General features: G+C 65.4%; 1 protein-coding gene across 4 annotated transcripts in view; it reads left to right on the top strand.

Moving 5' to 3' along the window:
* PDE5A (phosphodiesterase 5A) overlaps positions 1 to 4,684 on the top strand; it is a 67,606-nt gene extending 62,922 nt beyond the window's left edge. For all 4 annotated transcript variants that reach the window (XM_036031773.1, XM_028520709.2, XM_036031775.1 and 1 more), the window contains exons 19-21: positions 534 to 608; positions 1,456 to 1,539; positions 4,474 to 4,684. In XM_036031773.1, coding sequence (XP_035887666.1) covers positions 534 to 608; positions 1,456 to 1,539; positions 4,474 to 4,611 — 297 coding nt within the window. In that variant the 3' untranslated portion in view covers positions 4,612 to 4,684. The remainder of the gene's footprint in view (positions 1 to 533; positions 609 to 1,455; positions 1,540 to 4,473) is intronic.
* Positions 4,685 to 17,550: the final 12,866 nt, after the last annotated feature.

Here is a 17,550-nt window from a genome sequence, read left to right as displayed (position 1 = left end):
GAGAACCGGCCCAGAGACTGTCCCTGAGGGCAGAGAGAGAGAATCGGCCAACCCCAGACTGGAGGGGGGGGTACCTCAGGGTGGGCGACCCAGCTTATGCAGCCGGAAGGACAGCAGAGCAGAGCGTAAAGGAAAGCGTTCGGAGAGAGAAGAGAGGGTCCGGGAGATGGAGAGAGAGGTGCAAGGCCTGCGAGTCCCTGGCAGCTCAGGTGCTGAGTTGAGCTTTCTCACGGCTCCAGGTGTGACTGGGGCTCAGGTGCTGTCTCCTGGATGATGGGTGCATATGGGGGACCGGAGGGGGAACGCTCTACCACCTTCTTCCAAGCACACAGACCGCAGACTCCGGCCTTCGCAGGGAGTTAGGCGCACGCGGGCAGCGAACGGAACCCCGCTCCACCCCCCCGGGACCCTGCTCTGGTTTGCCAGATGTGCGGGGAAGCTACAGACATGACAGGTTTCCCGTCTCCGTTCACAGCCCCCTCGCGGGGCGATGCGCTCCCCAGCGCCAGCCCGCCGCCTGTTGTGTGTTGCAGATAGCCGAGCTGGTGGCGGCCGAGTTCTTCGACCAAGGGGACAAGGAGAGGAGGGAACTCCACATCGAGCCTGACGTGAGTGCGAGCCGGTGGGCGGGGCCCACTCAGACCATCACACGCAAACACGTCCGGGGCGGGGGGGGGTGGGGGCGCACTTCTTCGCGGGTGTCACCGGGGACGCTCCTCAGAGACACAGCTTCTTCTCACTGTGCTTCTCATCATGTTATGCCTATTTTCCCGTGACTTGCTTCTTCCATTTAAGTATCATGCACCGCTTTCGTGCCGACAGACGTCCTGCCGCGTGTCTGTGATTCAGCATGCTCACGCAAACATGTCCCTGTAACCCGCCCGCTGCCTTTCCCATAGCGCTTGCCCTGCTCGCTCGTCCCAGCGGCACCGCGATAAACCGCGTGTTGCTAGTGTGTCCGTCACCTCCTCGGGGTGAACGCCCAGGACCCCCGGGCTGGGCACGCGGGTGTTCAGGGGCTCCCTCACGCGACCTGCCCTCTGTGTGGGGACCAAGCCGCGGTGGCCTGTGGCCTCGGCACCCTCTTCTGAGGGGGTTCGATTCCGCGAGGGCGGACGGGTCGGAGCCTGTGTGTCATCCAGGGACAGGTCAGCGGCTGGCTCTGCGTCAGCCGTGGACTTGAGGTCAGTGGTTGACTGCGGGCGAGGGGTGGAGTTCAGTAGGCAAGGCCGCCGATGGACTCTAGGTCAGTGGTCAGCTCTGGCCAGTGGTCAGCTCCCGGTGATGTGGGGGCGCCCCAGCCAGGACACCTGAGACAACAGGGGCTCACAGTGCCGGCGGCAGTGCGGGAGGCCGGGGCAGGTGAGCGGGTTGCAGGCCCCCCCGGCCGGCGAGCCCCGCGCTCTGTCCCCGGCCGCCGGTGTGTGAGCCTGTGCTCCCGCGCCTGTGTTCCAGGACCTCATGAACAGGGAGAAGAAGAACAAGATCCCCAGCATGCAAGTGGGCTTCATCGACGCCATCTGCCTGCAGCTGTACGAGGTATCTCCACGGCAGCCGCCGGGCTTGCCGCGCTCGGCGGTTACGGAGTAAAGCGAAGCGACTGGCGCTAGGCGTTAGCGTGTATCGTTTCTTCTGCCGGCGAACACGCTGTGTGCAGGGAACAGGGGACACGCTCTGTGTTTACTCAGACACTGTCACGCCTCAGAGCGTAGCCGCCTGCTGTGCGCGCTGGGCCTGCACGGGCGCGGGGACCGTCCCTGGGGGGGCGCTGGGCACAGGCGAGTCAGCATGTGCTTTTCAAGTGGAAGCTTTGGACTGAGGAGAGGAAACAAACTGTCCAGCCCCTCCCACTGAGGGCCGCAGCTGTAGTGTTGCTAACAAACTTCCCACGGGGCTGAAAGGGGCGGCCGGGAGCGTCCTGCACGCCCCGTCTCCACACACCTGCTGGCCCGGGGTCTGTGTTCCCGAGTTGTAGCCCTGTCCCCCGGGACACCCAGTTCAGATGTCTGTGCCCCGGGCACAGGAGAGAGGTGCTGTCCTCGTCTTTAGAGGGTCAGACGGGAAACTAGGTTTCGTTTGGAAAAGGGCATTTCTCCTGGTGCCATCACAGAAGGCCAAGGCCAAAAGCAGCCCCCAGCCTCGGACCTGGGTCCGTGAGGCGCACCCCCCGGGACGCGGGGCTGTTGCCCCAGTCGGGCAGGCGCGTGGACCGTCCTTCTCACCCAAGAAATTCCTCAACAAAGCTGGGGCCACTGAGCGGGAGGGGAGGGCAGCAGAAGCAGGGAGGGGAGGAGGGAGGAGCACAGTGTGCCCCAGGGACAGCGTGTCCCACCGAGTCGGGTCCATTGTCCCCGTCCCCCCCCCCAGCAGGGCTCAGAGCACTGCCTCCCGCACCACCCCCAGGTTTCTGCGCATCCACGCAGGCTCGCTCTCCAGGCTAAGAACTCTTTGGTTCCAGGTGCTGGCGAGTCCCCTGATTTCCCCCCGTGCCGGGAGAACGCAGTCAAAACCACAGACCCCCGTGCTAGGGCCCTCCTCCACGTGCACCTGTGCGCAGACCCCCGTGCTAGGGTTCCTCTCCCCCACGTGCACCTGTGCGCAGACCCCCGTGCTAGGGTTCCTCTCCCCCACGTGCACCTGTGCGCAGACCCCCGTGCTAGGGCCCCTCTCCCCCACGTGCACCTGTGCGCAGACCCCCGTGCTAGGGCCTCTCTCCCCCACGTGCACCTGTGCGCAGACCCCCGTGCTAGGGCCTCTCTCCCCCACGTGCACCTGTGCGCAGACCCCCGTGCTAGGGTTCCTCTCCCCCACTTGCACCTGTGCGCAGACCCCCGTGCTAGGGCCCCTCTCCCCCATGTGCACCTGTGCGCAGACCCCCGTGCCAGGGCTCCTCTCCACGTGCACCTGTGCGCAGACCCCCGTGCTAGGGCCCCTCTTCCCCACGTGCACCTGTGCGCAGACCCCCGTGCTAGGGCCCCTCTCCCCCACGTGCACCTGTGCGCAGACCCCCGTGCTAGGGCCCCTCCCCCACGTGCACCTGTGCGCAGACCCCCCGTGCTAGGGTTCCTCTCCCCCACGTGCACCTGTGCGCAGACCCCCGTGCCAGGGCCCCTCTCCCCCACGTGCACCTGTGCGCAGACCCCCGTGCTAGGGCCCCTCCCCCACGTGCACCTGTGCGCAGACCCCCCGTGCTAGGGCCCCTCTCCCCCACGTGCACCTGTGCACAGGGCTCCACTCCCCGGCCCTGCTCCTAAATGCTGTGTGTGCAGGTGCATACGCTTACTGTTATCCGTTACAGAATAATATTCTCACCGAGTGAGAATGAGGAGAAGCGAAAGACAGATAAAACGACCTATGATTCCACTGCCATTAACCTAAAAGACCAGAGTGACCTTCTGGAGGGGGGCCCCTTGTAGGACAGCCCCCCCCCCGCCGGCACCCCGGGGAATGCTCTAGGAAGCCATCTGTGTCAGGGTGTCAGCAGGCGTTGCTGTGAGAGGCTGCGTGTGTCTCTGGGGGCTGGTGAACTGTTTTTGAAGACCCCTGACCCTTTCATGATGGGTGATTTATGGGCGCACCCGCCCACACTGAGGGAGTGCTCAGCAGCTTTTGACCAAAACAGCATCACCCTATGCCCCACCCTCCTGTTCACCCGACTCGCCCCCAGTGACTTTTTGTTTGTTTCCCCGGATAAAAAAGTCCTCAGAGGGAAACATTTTGCCCATGTGTAAGAAGTGAAACAGAAAAATGGCAGAAGCACTAAAAGGCATCAACATTAATGAGCTCAGAAACTGTTTTGAGCAGTGGAAAAAACACCTGGACAGGTGTATTGCATCGGATGGAGAGTACTTGGAAGGTGACTGAAGTTTATGCACGTAAGAATAGATACACGGTTTTTGATAATTCCAGTTTGGGGGGCCCCCCGGCACACTCTGACATTTTCATGTTTTTCACTTTATGGGCATTGCTTGCTGCAGCCAGAAGGTCTCCGCGCAGCGCACACCTTTCTGTGTGGGCCTCTCTCTGTGCCCGCAGCCAAGGCTGCAGACCAGCTCTGCAGACCACCCCCCACAGCGCCCCGTTGTGGGGCATTTAAGTCAATGTTTCTCTGTTATAAAGGAAGCCGCAGTGAACCTCCCTCATCGCAGTGTGTACCGCGTTACAGTTGCTAAATAGTAACGCCACAAAGCGTTATGAATTAACCTGTACTGGAATCTTGGATTAAAAAAAAATCGATTCCAGCGCATGGCGTGAAACCCTTTTACGGAAAAGCGCGAGAGCCATGGCGGCGGGTCCAGGGGCGCGGAGGGAGACACGTCTGCGCTGGGAGAGGGCGGAACGTGCGGTCCCCGCCGCGCAGAGTGGCTCTCGCAGGCCTGGCTCCCCAGCTCCGCGGGGGCAGCTGCGTGGCCCGGGCGGCGGGGGCGGCCCCAGCCTCCCAGCAGCTCCCTCTGTCTCGCTCCCTCCCCGCAGGCCCTGACCCACGTGTCCCAGGACTGCTTCCCGCTGCTGGACGGCTGCAGGAAGAACCGGCAGAAGTGGCAGGCCCTGGCCGAGCAGCAGGAGAAGACGCGGGTGACCGGGGCCGGCGGCCGGGCCCCGCGGAGTTGACGCCCGCGGGCTGCGCGCCCCGCCCCGCCGGACGCTGCACGGCTGGGTGGGTCCCCTCCGGCACTGTACGGGTGTATTTGCACGGCTTTTGAGCGCACAGCGGGAACTGCCGTTCTCCGGGGCGGTTCCTCGTCTCGGCGTCTGCGTTTGGCGCCACCGAGCGGGGGGCGCACGCGGCGCCGCAGGGGTCTGCGCGCTGGCAGTGCGGGCTGCGTTCTTGCAACCCCCCTCGGGTTGGCTGGTTTTGCTCGGGAGTTTTCAGAAAAGAGTTTTGTGGGTTTGGAACTGCCAATCTTTCATGAATGTCTAGAATCTTCTTTAAAACAGGCTAGGAGGACACTGAATGTATTCCGGGACGTTTGAACCCTTCGTAGGACAGGGGAACCTTGTGGGCGCAGGGGATTTAAGGGGAACGGGGATCTTTGTCCACAACGTGTTGCGTTAACAAAGCCCCTGAAACTCGGAGCAAACGGGAAGCAGTGCCAGGCGGCACTGTAAAGCAAAGGTGTCTCATCGGTCGCCGCTGACGCGTCGAGGGGCAGGTGTGACCCTGAGATGCAGGCCGTGGTCGGTGGCTCCGCCCCCTTTCCCCAGTTCCCTCCTGTGCACGAGTGGGTGTGCGCCCCTGCACCCAGGCCGCCCCGGGCCGGGGAAGCAGAGGCGGCAGCAGGCGGCTGCTTCCGGACAGGGAAACCGGCCCCAGATGCGTGGACGTGTCGGGCTGGAGCAGGGACACGGGCGTTTGCTCGACTTGTTAACCAACCCCCCCCCCCAAAAAAAGTCTCTGAGCTTCTGTCACGGGCCCGGACGGAGCAACTCGGGGGGGGGGGGGAGGTGTGGAGATGCGGTGTCAGAAAAGGCCTTCCACTAAAACACGTGTCCATTTGCATCTTTTTTTTTCCCTAAGCTGCCTGAGGTCCAACGTGCTTCTTAAGTGTTTGAGATCCTGGGTGTGTATGTGTATCTTGAGATGCTGTGTCTTTATTCTTACCATGCAGGTAAAAAAAAAAAAAAAAAAAGGCAGAACAACGTGCGTGGCCCTCACTGTGCGGTGAGCGCGGCCAGCCCGGGAAGTCACGGCCGGCGAAGGCTGCGTGGGATTGTCACAGGCTCGGGCTTCCGGGAGGTCCTTGCTTCCACTGCCTGTCACACAGATGAGATCTGTCAGGGCGCCCCCCGGTGGCACCCGAGTGCCGGCTGCCGCGCTCCTGGGCCCCCTGGGAACAGAACACGGCGGGAAGAGCGGCAGCCGCCAAGCACCGCCCACGCGTCCTGCACGGAGACTCGCGCCGTGGCCGCGGGGGCATCTGCTTCCGCAGCTGTTCCGACCTCCCCGGCACACGCCGCCGCGGCTCCACGCCACAGAGTGGACTCTGCCCCGGGAATTCGTGCGTGTGCCCTGTTCACAAGCAGAAAGAAACACTCAGATGAGAGAGACATCGTGCGGCTTGCCCTTAGGTAGCGGTTGACTCTTCTTCACTAGTTTAGAAATGAGAAGCCAGGCCAGGCCACGCCTGGACGTTTCAGCTCGTGCAGGAGGAGAGGAGTCCTTTAGGGCGGGCCAGCTGGTTCCCATGATGCTGATTTTTAGGAAAATCGTTCCAGGACACAGATTATTAGTGTCTGGCGTGTGGGCACACATCGGAGTTTCCGCTCTCACGTGGATACTTTCTGTCCAGTGTCTGTGAGTTGGACACACACACACACACACACACACAGGGCGGGCCACAGTAGGCTGCAGCCATCCGCAGAGAAAACCAGAGGGTGACAAGTGACAGCGTAAGACTGAGCTCCGCCCCAGGCACTCAGCCCCGGGGGGACTGCCTGGGCCTCCCCCTCTGAACGCCCCTCTTCGCCTAGGCCTGTGTCTCTGTTGTCCCAGTAGTCCATTCTCATTTTACCCGAGAAACACGACACCGTGTCCCTTCGAGTTGGCAACCCCACAGCCCCCACTGCTCACTGAGCTCCCTGTGGAGCCGCCCGGCCTTCTGCTCTTCCGAGCGCTGCCGCGGCCGCCCCGGTCCTGCGCGGGCGGGCGTGGGTCACAGGCTCTGGGCGTTGGAACCAGCCCAAGGAGGAGTCAGGTGTGGGTGAAGCCACTGTGTTCACGGAGGGTGTCCCAGAAGGCCGCCCCTCCATCAGTCCTGGCGGGCCCTGGACAGCCCTGGACCCTGCCGTCAGGATGGCGCCTCAGCCCACGTGTCACCTCTCACACCGAGTGTCCGGGACTGAGAAAGCAGAGCCGGCACCTTCATGCGGCCTCTCCTGCACACACACCGCTGTGAGTGTGGGAGTCAGAGGCCCGTGAGCTCCAGCCCCGGAGAAAAGCCCTGCAGACAGCGTGCTCCCTGCAGCGAGCCCCCCCACTCTGAAGACAGCCCCTCCATCACCGTGATGGCCACAGCAGGGGCAGGAAAAGGGACCGAAACACTGGGCTCCGGGGGAAGCTGGCGCGGGCAGACCCCTGCCTCGCAGCGGGCACCTCTGGGTCCAGCACAGAGCGTGGACGGCAGGCCACCCCAGGCTGACTGTGGGTTTCCCAGGCCTCTCCCCAACTGTCCCCTGGCCCGGCACGGCCGTCACGAGCAGCGCTGCTTTGCTTTCACAGAATCAGTTTCCCATGTTGGGGGGGGACTGTGCTCGCCACGCTGTCCCGTGACGGCTGCAGGCCGCACGGGACGCGCGCCGGTCCACTTCCAGCAGTGCCCCCCGGCGCGGGGCGGCCGGCTCAGCTGCAGAGATGGGCACCGCCCGGGAGCACAGTCTCTGCCCGCGGCGAGGGCCAGACACTCGGCAGCCCTGCGCCGGGCCGGCCGCCTTGCCGTGGAAGCCGAGGGAACGATAAGTCACTCTGTTTTCGTCGGTGGCGGTATCTGAGGGACCCCCGTCCCTGGGACTCAGTGAGACTCTGGTAGTGACCACCCTGTCCCCTCGCCAGTAGAGCGCGAAGAGCCTGCGGACGCCCGCCCACCTGTCGCACCGTCTCGGGGCCCGAGGACGGGAGGATTGAATCTCACTCCGCCCACCCATGTCCTGCTCAAAAACAAAACAAAAAAAGCCTGTGTAAGCGCGTCTGAACCATGCTGTCGAAACCCATGTAAATAGTTGAAGATACAGGTTTCTATCACAGGGTCGGGAGAGAAAACCTCCTGAGCCGTCACTCGCCACTGTTGATATTGTATCTATTTGTATTCCGATGCCTTTTCAGTACGTTTGAACAAACATAGAGTTTCCGGCACTATTTTTGTACTAGGACAAAGGGGCTCCCGTGTGTACCATGTGTGGCGCCCAGGTCGCTGGGAGCCGTCGGGACCGCGGGTGTCTGGCCTTCCCGCTGCCCGCCGTGGGCGGCGTGAGTCAGAGGCAGATCACTTCGAAGGACACTCGCGGGGCGGGCGGCCTCCCACTGCGCGGACCCTCGCCGGCCCGCCGCTCCCTCGCGTCTCCGCGCTGTGTGGAAATAAAGAGAGTGGACACCAGGTGTGAGTGCGGCGTGATTCTTGCGGGCGTGGACTCCGGGGCAGGGGGAGCGGGCCCACGGGGCTCAGCGTGCGCCGCCAGCCCGGCACGCGAGCCCGAGCCCAGAGCCGGCTGGTTTCGCAGCCCGTGCACATTGCACGTGGCGCTCTCGTTGAGCTTTAATTGCCAGGGGCCCCAGGTCCGTTCTCACGGGTGCAGGTGGGCCACCCGGCAGCTCGGGAGACAGGCAGGATGGGCGAGCTTGGGCTTCAACGGGTTGCAGCGCCCTCCTGGGCTGCGCAGCTGGGGGCGGCAGGTGGGCTTCGGCGCAGGGCTCCTCCCTCTTTGTTTGGTTTCCCGCCAGACACGCCCCTTCGTGTGGGGCAGAGCCTCCAGGCCCCGCCCAGTCCACGAAGCTGAGGGCCCACACCACAGCCACCCCACAGAGCCGTGCTGCTGTACATTCTCCGACCGCTAGAGGGCACCAGATGTCCAAAGAAGTGATCCTCCAGGTCGGGGTTCAAACCTGCCTAAGGACTGCTCTTTAAATCAGTTTTACCAGCCAACGAAAAATGATCAATGGAGAATTAAGGCCGGCTCGCTGCCCATCATCCAGCGGCCATTTCCCCGTGATTTTCTCCAGGAACGCTGGCTGACCACCCGAGTGTCTCTGACCGGCTGCCGCTACTCCGCCCACGGGGCCTCGTGCCCCCCCCCCTCGGCAGACACGCCCTCCCTTCCACTCCCCCCGGGTCCTCGCTGTCCGTGGCGCTGCCTCCTCGGCCCGCGCCCGTGTGCGGCATGTGCGGGTGTTGGGCGCGGCTTTCGGGTGTTAAGCTACGACGTGAACGGAAACCCCCCCCCACGTGCGGGGGTCACGCCCTGGCTCTAAGCCACAGTTGGCCTCGGGAGGGAAGGCTGTGTGTGTTTCCAGTTCGCAGACCGTCTGTTCGAAATAGGAATCCACGGGACTTGCGAGTGGGGTCGGACCACGGATCATTTGCACCAGAAGCAGCCCGCCTCACTGAAAGGCGAGTGTGACTCCCCTCTCTGCCGTGTGTGAGCGTGTGCAGGCACACACGTGTGTAAGGCCGGCAGCAATGCCGCTGGCACACGCCGGACCCTTCTCTCTGCACCACAGGTGGAGGCCGAGGGGCGGGGGAGGGGCGAGCACCCGCGGGCCGGCCTGGGCCCCCCCCCACTCTCCCAGCTCCCGCAGAGACGGGCGTTGAAGCCGGTTTCACCTCCCGTCGGCTTCCTCTGGGCCCGTGGGAGTTCCCGTAGCCTCCAGATGACCCCAATCCAGCACATTCTTACAAGAAACAAGCTTCCCCTTTCCCAGCCCTCTCTGTGCGCGGCAGGAATTCCCTGGCCCGGCTCACCGCCCCCGGAGGAGGACGGGCCTGAGACGCGGCCAACCCCGGCGCGGCCGGCCCAGCTCTGCCCTCTCCAGCAAGGTGGGCAGAGGTCGTGGCCAAGGCTGCTTCGGAGCCCTGGGGGGATAAGGAGCAAGCTTCTCCGGCAGTGAAGGCAGGCCTGGGACCGAGTGTTGCTCCTCTGTCTCTCGGAGCCGCGGCTGCTCTTCGGAGCCCCGGCTCCACCCCACGCCTCCTGGAGAGCGTGGCTGGCCCCCCTGCTCCAAGAGCTCCCCCGAGCCCATGGGCTGCCCCCCGCCAGCCTCCCGGTCTGTGTCCCTGCACTTAGAAGGCACCCGGCGATCACTGAGTGGAAGAAGACACTCCCATCCTTCCCACTCGACATACAATGCAGTTTCTTATACGGAAGGGAGAAGGGAACCCCAGTGAAGGGCAGTGGGAAAACCAATCCGGCCAATTTAGAGACTCCCAGTTGGGCGAAAGCCAGAATTTCAGGTGAAATACAACCTGAACTAAACAAGTTTTCAGAAAAAAATACTCGTCCCCTGCCACGAGAAGTATGTCGGCCACCAGGCCTCTGCTAACAACCGGTAGGCATCGGTGGGGCTCCCGGGCAGGGTTGGACCGCATTGGTGGGGGCCAGGGACCGTTCCCAGCATCTAGAGGCCAAGGATCTGGTGGCGAAAACAAGATTTGCATTTTAAATAAACAAGCAAACAAACGCTGACGATCATCCACAAAACAGCGGGTTCCCTGCCAGGGTCGGGCCAGGCGAACGCCGCGGGCAGGTCTCAGGGGCTTTTCGGCCCACGCCAGGGCAAGGACAGGAGTGGACGGCACTTAATTCAGACTTGCGGGCCGCAGGCGGCTCCCCAAGGGGCGTGGCGCCTGGTGCAACCCGGCGATCCATTGACCGGGAGACGGCACGCCAGGCGGGGAAACAGCGGGGAAAGCCTGGACCGCGGACAGCGCCGCCCAGGGAAAAGCCCGGTTCTCGCCGCAGCCCGACGTCCAGGCCGTGCGGAGGGACGCGGGCTCAGGGTCCGGAGCGCGGGTCTGAGACGGCACTCTCTCCTCCGCACACCCCACGGGGACAGAGCCGCGGGGAGCCTGGCAGCAACGCTTCCGCGACCAGAGTGACACTTGTGTTGAGAGACTCCAGCAGGACTGACCCGCGGACTCACGCGAGACCCGGCTCTGGTCCAGTTCGGTGGGCTGCCCATCTCCACAAGAGCATGCGCAGTCAGTCCTGCTGCGCCCCGCGAGCCCCCAGGGGCCGGGCAACCCCAGGGCGCGGAAGCCTCAGTTATGGTGGCCAGGAGGCCAGCCGCCCAGGAGGCTCGGCCGTTTGTCCCGCTGACCGGCTCCTTCTCCCCAGAGAGAGAGAGAGGACCTCCAACCGCCACCTGGAGGGGCTGTGCCCCGCCAGGAGGGGCCCAGGGTGGTCCCAGCCGCGCAGGAGGCAGGTGCTAGCGGGCACTGTGGCTCCATCCTGCGGGGTCGCTGCCCACCCCGGCACCCGCCCAACCCTACAGGGACAGACCCCTGCGCTCCAGGCCCCCCGGGCCACAGACTGTCAACCCTTCAGCCCACAGCTGCGTCCCTCCCAGTGCCGCCCTGACCTGGAGGGCCCCCCACCCCCCAATCTGGCTCGGCTGGGGGACGGGGCAACACCCACCTAAGTGAGGGACAGAGCTGAAGGCCAGTCCAGGCCCGGACCTCCAAACTCCGCAAAGCACAGGGCAGGTGTTTTGCCCCCGCCCCCGCCCCCCGCAGTCCCAGCCGGGTCCTGCCGCCCTGGCCCACCCCCAGGTGTCTCCCAAGGGTGCACCCTCCTACAGCCCCGTCCCACAGTTTGAACGAGGGGTCGCTGAGAGGGGATTTAGTGGTTACTCTTCCTACCATACAGGTGAAATGGACTCTCACGTCAATGTGCGTGCTGATAAAAGCACTAATAAAAGTGTGCATGTTTCCTGAACTTCTGTCTTATCCTTTGCAAGAAGTTTGCCACAAACGTGGACTTCACGACATGCACTCATTTTCACCCGCAGCCCCGGGGCCACAGACCCCTGCGCCGCCAGGGGGCGTGCTCAGGCCCAACCCCCCGCCCACTGCGGGGGCTGCGCTTGCCCTCACCGCGCCGTCACCAGGGCAGCCGCGCCGTCACCAGGGCAGCCGCGCAGCGGCCCCGCCGGCAGTCTCCGGCGTGTTTTAGGAGAGCAGCGCGGTGTCGCACGCAATTCCACGTCTGTGTCTGTGTCGCGCGGGTCACTGTGGCAGAGCAGTGTCTGGGGTTTCAGGGGCCCTGTGCCACGGGCTAAGACGACTCTTTGGACGAGAACTCGTTCAAACCCCGGTCACGCCGCCCCACGCCGGCGCGGTCCCAGGGGGTCCCCCTGCCTGTGGCCAGCACGCTGCAGCTGAGTGTACGGAGCCGGGCGCCGTGCGGGCTGGGCACAGGGAGCAGGGTCACTGGGATGACCAAAGCCGACCGCTGACCGCTGACCATGGGGCGAGCCACAGAACGGCACGCTCCGTGGACTCAGGAGGGGGCGCGCCCGTGCGCGCCTGGTGCCACAAATCGGCCAAAGGTCCCTTCCCTGGTTTCAGAGTCATCTTTGACCGTTGGCACCAGTAATCATTCTGTATGGCGTAAACTACATAGATAACAAAAAAAGTTATTGAGTGAATTGCCCCTTTGAAACACCAGCTAAAGAAAAAACGTGAAAAGATTCACAAAACGTCCAGGGCCTGCCAGGACGTGCCTGTGCCCTCCACAGGAGTCTGATTCGCTCCTCCCCTGACAGCTGGCCCCCACAGGCCCCGCCCCCCACCCCCCCACCCCTCCCCCACCCCCGGCCCCGGGGACACGACCCTCTCAGAGGGGCTGACTGCTGCCTGGCGGGAAGGCCCCTCCTTTTTCCCTGAAGGAGACAGGCGCGGTCACCTCCCTGCGGGACAATGGGGGCGGGGCGGGGGGGGGGGGGGGGGGGAGCCGACCCCAGGGCGAGGCCTGTGGAGTGGAGGTGGGGGGGGGGCTGCAGAGGAGGCTGACATGACCCGCTTTCTGGGCGTTTCTAACAGGAGAGCAAGTGCCGTGACCCCCTCCTACGACGGACCCCGTGGGGGGCCGACGAGGGGCGGTGGGCCGCCTGGGCGTCCGTCCCTTCCCTCTGCACCCGGCGAGCTCCCGGTTCCCAGGGAAGCTGGTGGAGCAGGGGCCTTCGGAGACCGTCTTCCCTCTCCCTCACGTGCAGCCCAGCACGTGGGAGGGGGCGGGGGGTGTTGCTGGGGAACCGTAACTGAAACTGAAGACGGTGACCGCTCCGGCAGCGGCAGCGTGCCAAACTCGGAGCCCGGCGGGCGGCACGGGCAACGACGGCCGTGGGGACCGCGAGCGTGGCCCCGAGGGCTGCTCCACTGGACACCGGGACGCGCTCTGGGGACTGAGGACGGGGGCTGCTCGCGACGAGCCTCCAGACAGCCCAGGACGCAGACGGCAGGTGCGCCCGCACTCAACGGTCTTCATGTGACCTGGGTCCCTCGCTCACCAAGCTTTTCGCATTCACGTTCACTTTAAACCAGTGTTTCACTACAGCATTGATTATCTTGGGAGCTGAGTTTTGCAGCCCCCCCCCAACACACACACACACACAATTCTGCACTCAAGGTGAGGGCCTCCCCAATGCCCCCAGTCCCGGACCTGACCGAGGGGCACAGGCAACGAAGTCTGAGCCTCCCTGTGCCTGCGGAAGCCCCGACAGCTCGCAGAGGCGGTGACCGCGCAGGGCCTCTGACCGTGGGTCAAAACTCGGAAGGCAAGGGACGAGACAGGAACTACAGGCAGGAATGTCAGCCTGGGGTCATTCAGTCGGCATCCTGCGTGGGAGGAGGGTGGAGGGCTGCCTGGAGGCGGTGGCTCCAGGATACACTGCCGGGGTACGGGAGCTCAGGAGCACCGGCAGTGACCACATGCAGGGAGGGCCTGCTCATGTGGGGCGGGAGATGAGGACCAGAGCAAGCAGAGGGGCCGGCCCCGGCCCTCCAACCCCCCAGCCCTCCGGGGTGAGGCAGACAGGATCACCATGCACGCTCTTGCCGGGCCCCGGCAGCCAGAGCCCCGCACGGGGCACGGGGCACAGGGCACGGGGCACGGGGCCCAACGGTCCTGACTGAGGGAAGTCGGAGTTCCGTGGCACGGCAGGCAGACCCCTTCTAAAGGCTGAACTGAAACCAGGACCTCAACGGTGAAGAGACCCTGGGCCTCAGGCCCTGCTGGGGAGCTGGCCCGTTACAGCCTCCAGGAGGGGGGCCTCAGGGAAGCCTGGCGCAGTGTGCCGACCCCGCCCCCCGGCCACACTCCGTCCCGGCAGGCTGCGTTTTCCTGGGGCCCAGGGATAACCCCCCCACTCCCCCCAGTGACAGACACCGGCGAGGCGAGGACAGGTTTGCAGGGCCCCTCAACTCCCTGCCTGGGCTTGCTCCCCGGGGCCGGGGCGGGTGGCTGGGGAGACGAAGGGATAAGCAGAGAGATAGGGAGGGCCAATTAAGTCATCACTCACAGCGACCTCTGCCCCAGCAGGTAGCGAGGCCAGGAGCGGCTGCTGTCTCGGAGGAGGAGGGCCGCACGCTGCTTGGGGGCAAACGTCAGCGTCCCCTGAGGTGGCCCAGGGGCCTTATCTGTGCTCCAAAGGTCCCCGAGGCCCCCGCCCGTGCGGAAGAGCTGGCCGCAGCGAGACTGCTGCGCCCCGTGCCCTCGCCCGGCCGGCCCGCCCGCGCCCGGTGTCCTCAGCCGCTCCACCGCCCTCGGATTCACGTGCGCACGTGCCCTGAGTTCCGGGCAGGGCTGCGGGGGGCTCTCGGGCCCCTCCCGTACTTGGTGCCGAAGGGAGGTGTGTGCGTGGCAAATGTCACTGTGTACACACACACATGTACATAGGAACACGTGTGCATGAGTGTGCACACACACCCACAGGCCTCACCCTGGAAGAACCCTGCACAAATGTCACGGTCATGACGGCCAGTTGGTAGGACTAGGGGCCCTCGATTTTCTCTTTATGCCTTTTAATATTGTCTGACTTATGTGCACTCACTGCTCCTTCACTTGCAATGCTGAATTTTCCTTCATGATGTGAAGGAGTGTTCAATACAGTGAGCAAGTGTGCAGACCGCTGGCCACCTTCCCCGTGTCTATAGAACAACGCCTGGGCCCTGAGCCCCGGCGGTGCTCTGCTGGCTGGGCGGCCCCGGGGCCAGCGGTCTGCGTTGGACGTCCCCCTGGGGAGCCTGCAAACAGGCACCTCGATTCGCGGCACAGCAGGCAAGGCCCCGGTGTCACACCGGGGGCCCCGGGAGCCAGAGTGGACAGCGGGGGCCCCGTTCGCTGCTACGCAGCCCGTTAGCTCCTTGTGGGCCGCACCTGGAGCAGAGACGCGGGCACGAGGGCCGTCACTGGGGAGCAGGCGCCTGCCTGGCCCGTGCCTGTGCGCCCCGTGTGGCCTCCGCCCTCGGCTCTGCCTGTCTCCGAAGGACCAGCAGGGTGGCCAGCCGCCCCCATCAGCGGAGCACGGCGTGTGCAGGGAGGGCAGTGTGTCAGGAGCCCAGACTGCAGGCGGGGGCGGCGAGGTGGCTTTTGGGAAGTAGCATTCAGCTGCTTCTGGAAGGCCTCGTGGGAGGGGGGGAGGCGGGAGGGGTTTCCCAGCGGAGGAGGGAGGAGGGAGGAGGGAGGAGGGAGGAGGACCGGGGACGCAGACAGAGAAGTGGTCGGGCGGGCGGGAGGGGGAGCAGGGCTTCAGCGCAGGGAGAGGCGGGGGGTCTCCTCACTGGGGCAGCGTCCGCCTCGGCCGGAGAGGGGGAGAGCGGAGTGGCCGGGCCCCCGGGCTGGGAGACGGGAGGGGCAGCAGCTGACGGCAGTTCTCTCAGCGCTGGGGGCCAACTCGGGGCCACTCAGTGAAGGATGCAGGGTTGAGGGGGGACGGGTGGCCCGGGGGCGGCCTGTGGCCTGGCGCAGAAGGCAGGACGGCGGGGATGACTGGCCGCAGGCCGCAGCCCTGGATGCAAGCAGACGAGACGTGGAGGCGACGAGGGTCGGCGACCGAGAGGCCAGCGTGACAGGCAGCCGTCCACGTGGGCTCCGAGGCCGCCGGGGCGACGGCAGGGCGCGGGCTGGCAGCGGGCCAGGCCGTCAGTGATGGGCGGCGACGGTGAGCTGGACGGCACAGATGGGGACAGTGACCAGCGGGGCGGGCCAGGGGCAGGCCACGTGAGGGCACAGGCCGGAAGGCGGCGCCCGAGTGGAAGCGGGTGCCGGCAGAAAGGTTCTCTTGAAAAGAAGCAAAAGGCAGAACATGAGGTTTAAGCGTGGGCTGTGGCCGTGGGGAGCGAGTAAGACCACCACGCACACCCCCGCCCTCTGTGTGGCCCAGGAGCAGACCACCCTCCCGCACACGGCCTGCCTGGGGGCCTGGGCCCGTGGGGCCAGACCCAGGTCACAAAGGCCGGGAGGTGACCCATGCGGCTGTGAGCCAGCCCTCTCCTTGTCAGTGAGTGATCGGCGACAACGTCCCCCACCCCCACCCCCACCCCACCCCCACAGCTCTGCGGTCGGTGGGGAGAAAACCTGACCTGCCTCCCAGGTGCGGGCCCTGAGGCCTAGCAGGGCTCCATTCCTAAAGGCAGCGGCTGGGAAAACCAGAGGGGGGGAGGCCAAGGTGCCCCCCTGCGCCCCTCCCCCGCCCCACCCGAGCCCCTCCCGAGCGAGCGAGCCCCCCTGTGCGTGGAGAAGTCAGCCGGCCTGGGCCTGGAAGGCAGCTTCAGGAATTCATTCTGTCGAAGGCCTGACAACACGGTTTCCCGCAAACCACAGCTCAGAAACGGCTCCAGAACCTCTCTCCCTCCCCCGGACGGACCAGGGGGCAGACGGGTGGGCGGCCGCCGTCTCCGGAACCTGTCCCTCTGGGACGAGCTCGGGACGCAGGTCTCCCGCTCCGGGATGACACTGGAGTCTCCCTGGGGCCACAACTCGGAGGTTTCTGTCTCTCTGGGCGACCCTGAGACCCTCGGAAGGTCGCCGAACCGAAGGTGGCTCGCCCAGCCTCTGGGTGGGGAGACGCAGGGCAGGCGGCTGGGCTACAGGGCCTGAGCACCAGAGTGCAGCACGCTGGGAGTGGGAGATGGGGCTGCAAGGCGTTTAGTAGGTGCACGCCCTGGGGACACGCCAGTGGGGACGGCAAGAGGCCGCAGGCGAGAGCAGGAGCGCCGACAGCCGCGTCCCTGGAGAGACAAGAGGGGTCCAGGGCCAGCGTGGTGGGTGCTGGCCACTCCCCACCCCTGTCCCCCGCTGACGCCCACCGCCCTGCCGCACGCCCCCTCCAGGAGACAAAAGGCGGGGCAGCTGCACGGAAAGGGGGTGCCCAGAGGGCGCAGTGGAGCGGAACCCCACGCTCCCTTCAGATGAGTCGGGGTCCTTCCTCTGGGCCCGAGTGGGCTCGTGGGCGGCCGGGGGCTGCTCCACTGACATAACAGTAATAACGACAGCAACGGGCTCTGGAGTCGCCCGCACTGGCAACCATCGTCGCTTTTCGTTCAGGCTGGTTGACAACCACACTCCGCCCTGCACACCAGGCACACGGCCCTCCCCCAGCCTCGGGGCCTGGCGCCGGAGGCCTGCGCTGGGGAGAGAGACGCTGAGCTCCTCCCCCGGCCCCTGGGGCCCCTCGCGCTGCCACCGCCCCCGGCCCCACGCCCCACACATGGAGTCCCCGAGACTGTCTGCACCAGGGCCGCGCCTGCAGAACCCAGGAGCGGTGCTGATGAACCGCGCACGGCGGACGCCTGGCCTTCGCGTCCTTTGCGCACGGCCGCGGTGTGAGGCTCACGTTCCCTCGTGGGTGGCTGCACGCCCCCTGGCCTCACTGCTGCCTCTCGAGAGTTTCCTCAGCGCCCCCCCCCCCTCCAAGAGCAAGGACAGCCCGACTGAGCCTGCCCTGCATGTCGCGCTCTGCCCGGGGCTGTTCCCCGGCTCCCGGCAACGCCGCAGCACGAGGCCGCGCCACCTCCGCACAGCGAGCGCCTCTCCATCCCCATCCGCGCGGACTCTGGACTC

Source organism: Phyllostomus discolor, chromosome 8 (assembly GCF_004126475.2).
Source record: "Phyllostomus discolor isolate MPI-MPIP mPhyDis1 chromosome 8, mPhyDis1.pri.v3, whole genome shotgun sequence".
Classification (NCBI taxonomy): domain Eukaryota; kingdom Metazoa; phylum Chordata; class Mammalia; order Chiroptera; family Phyllostomidae; genus Phyllostomus; species Phyllostomus discolor.
Note: the sequence above shows the minus strand (reverse complement) of the source record. Positions and strands in the feature narration are given on the sequence as shown.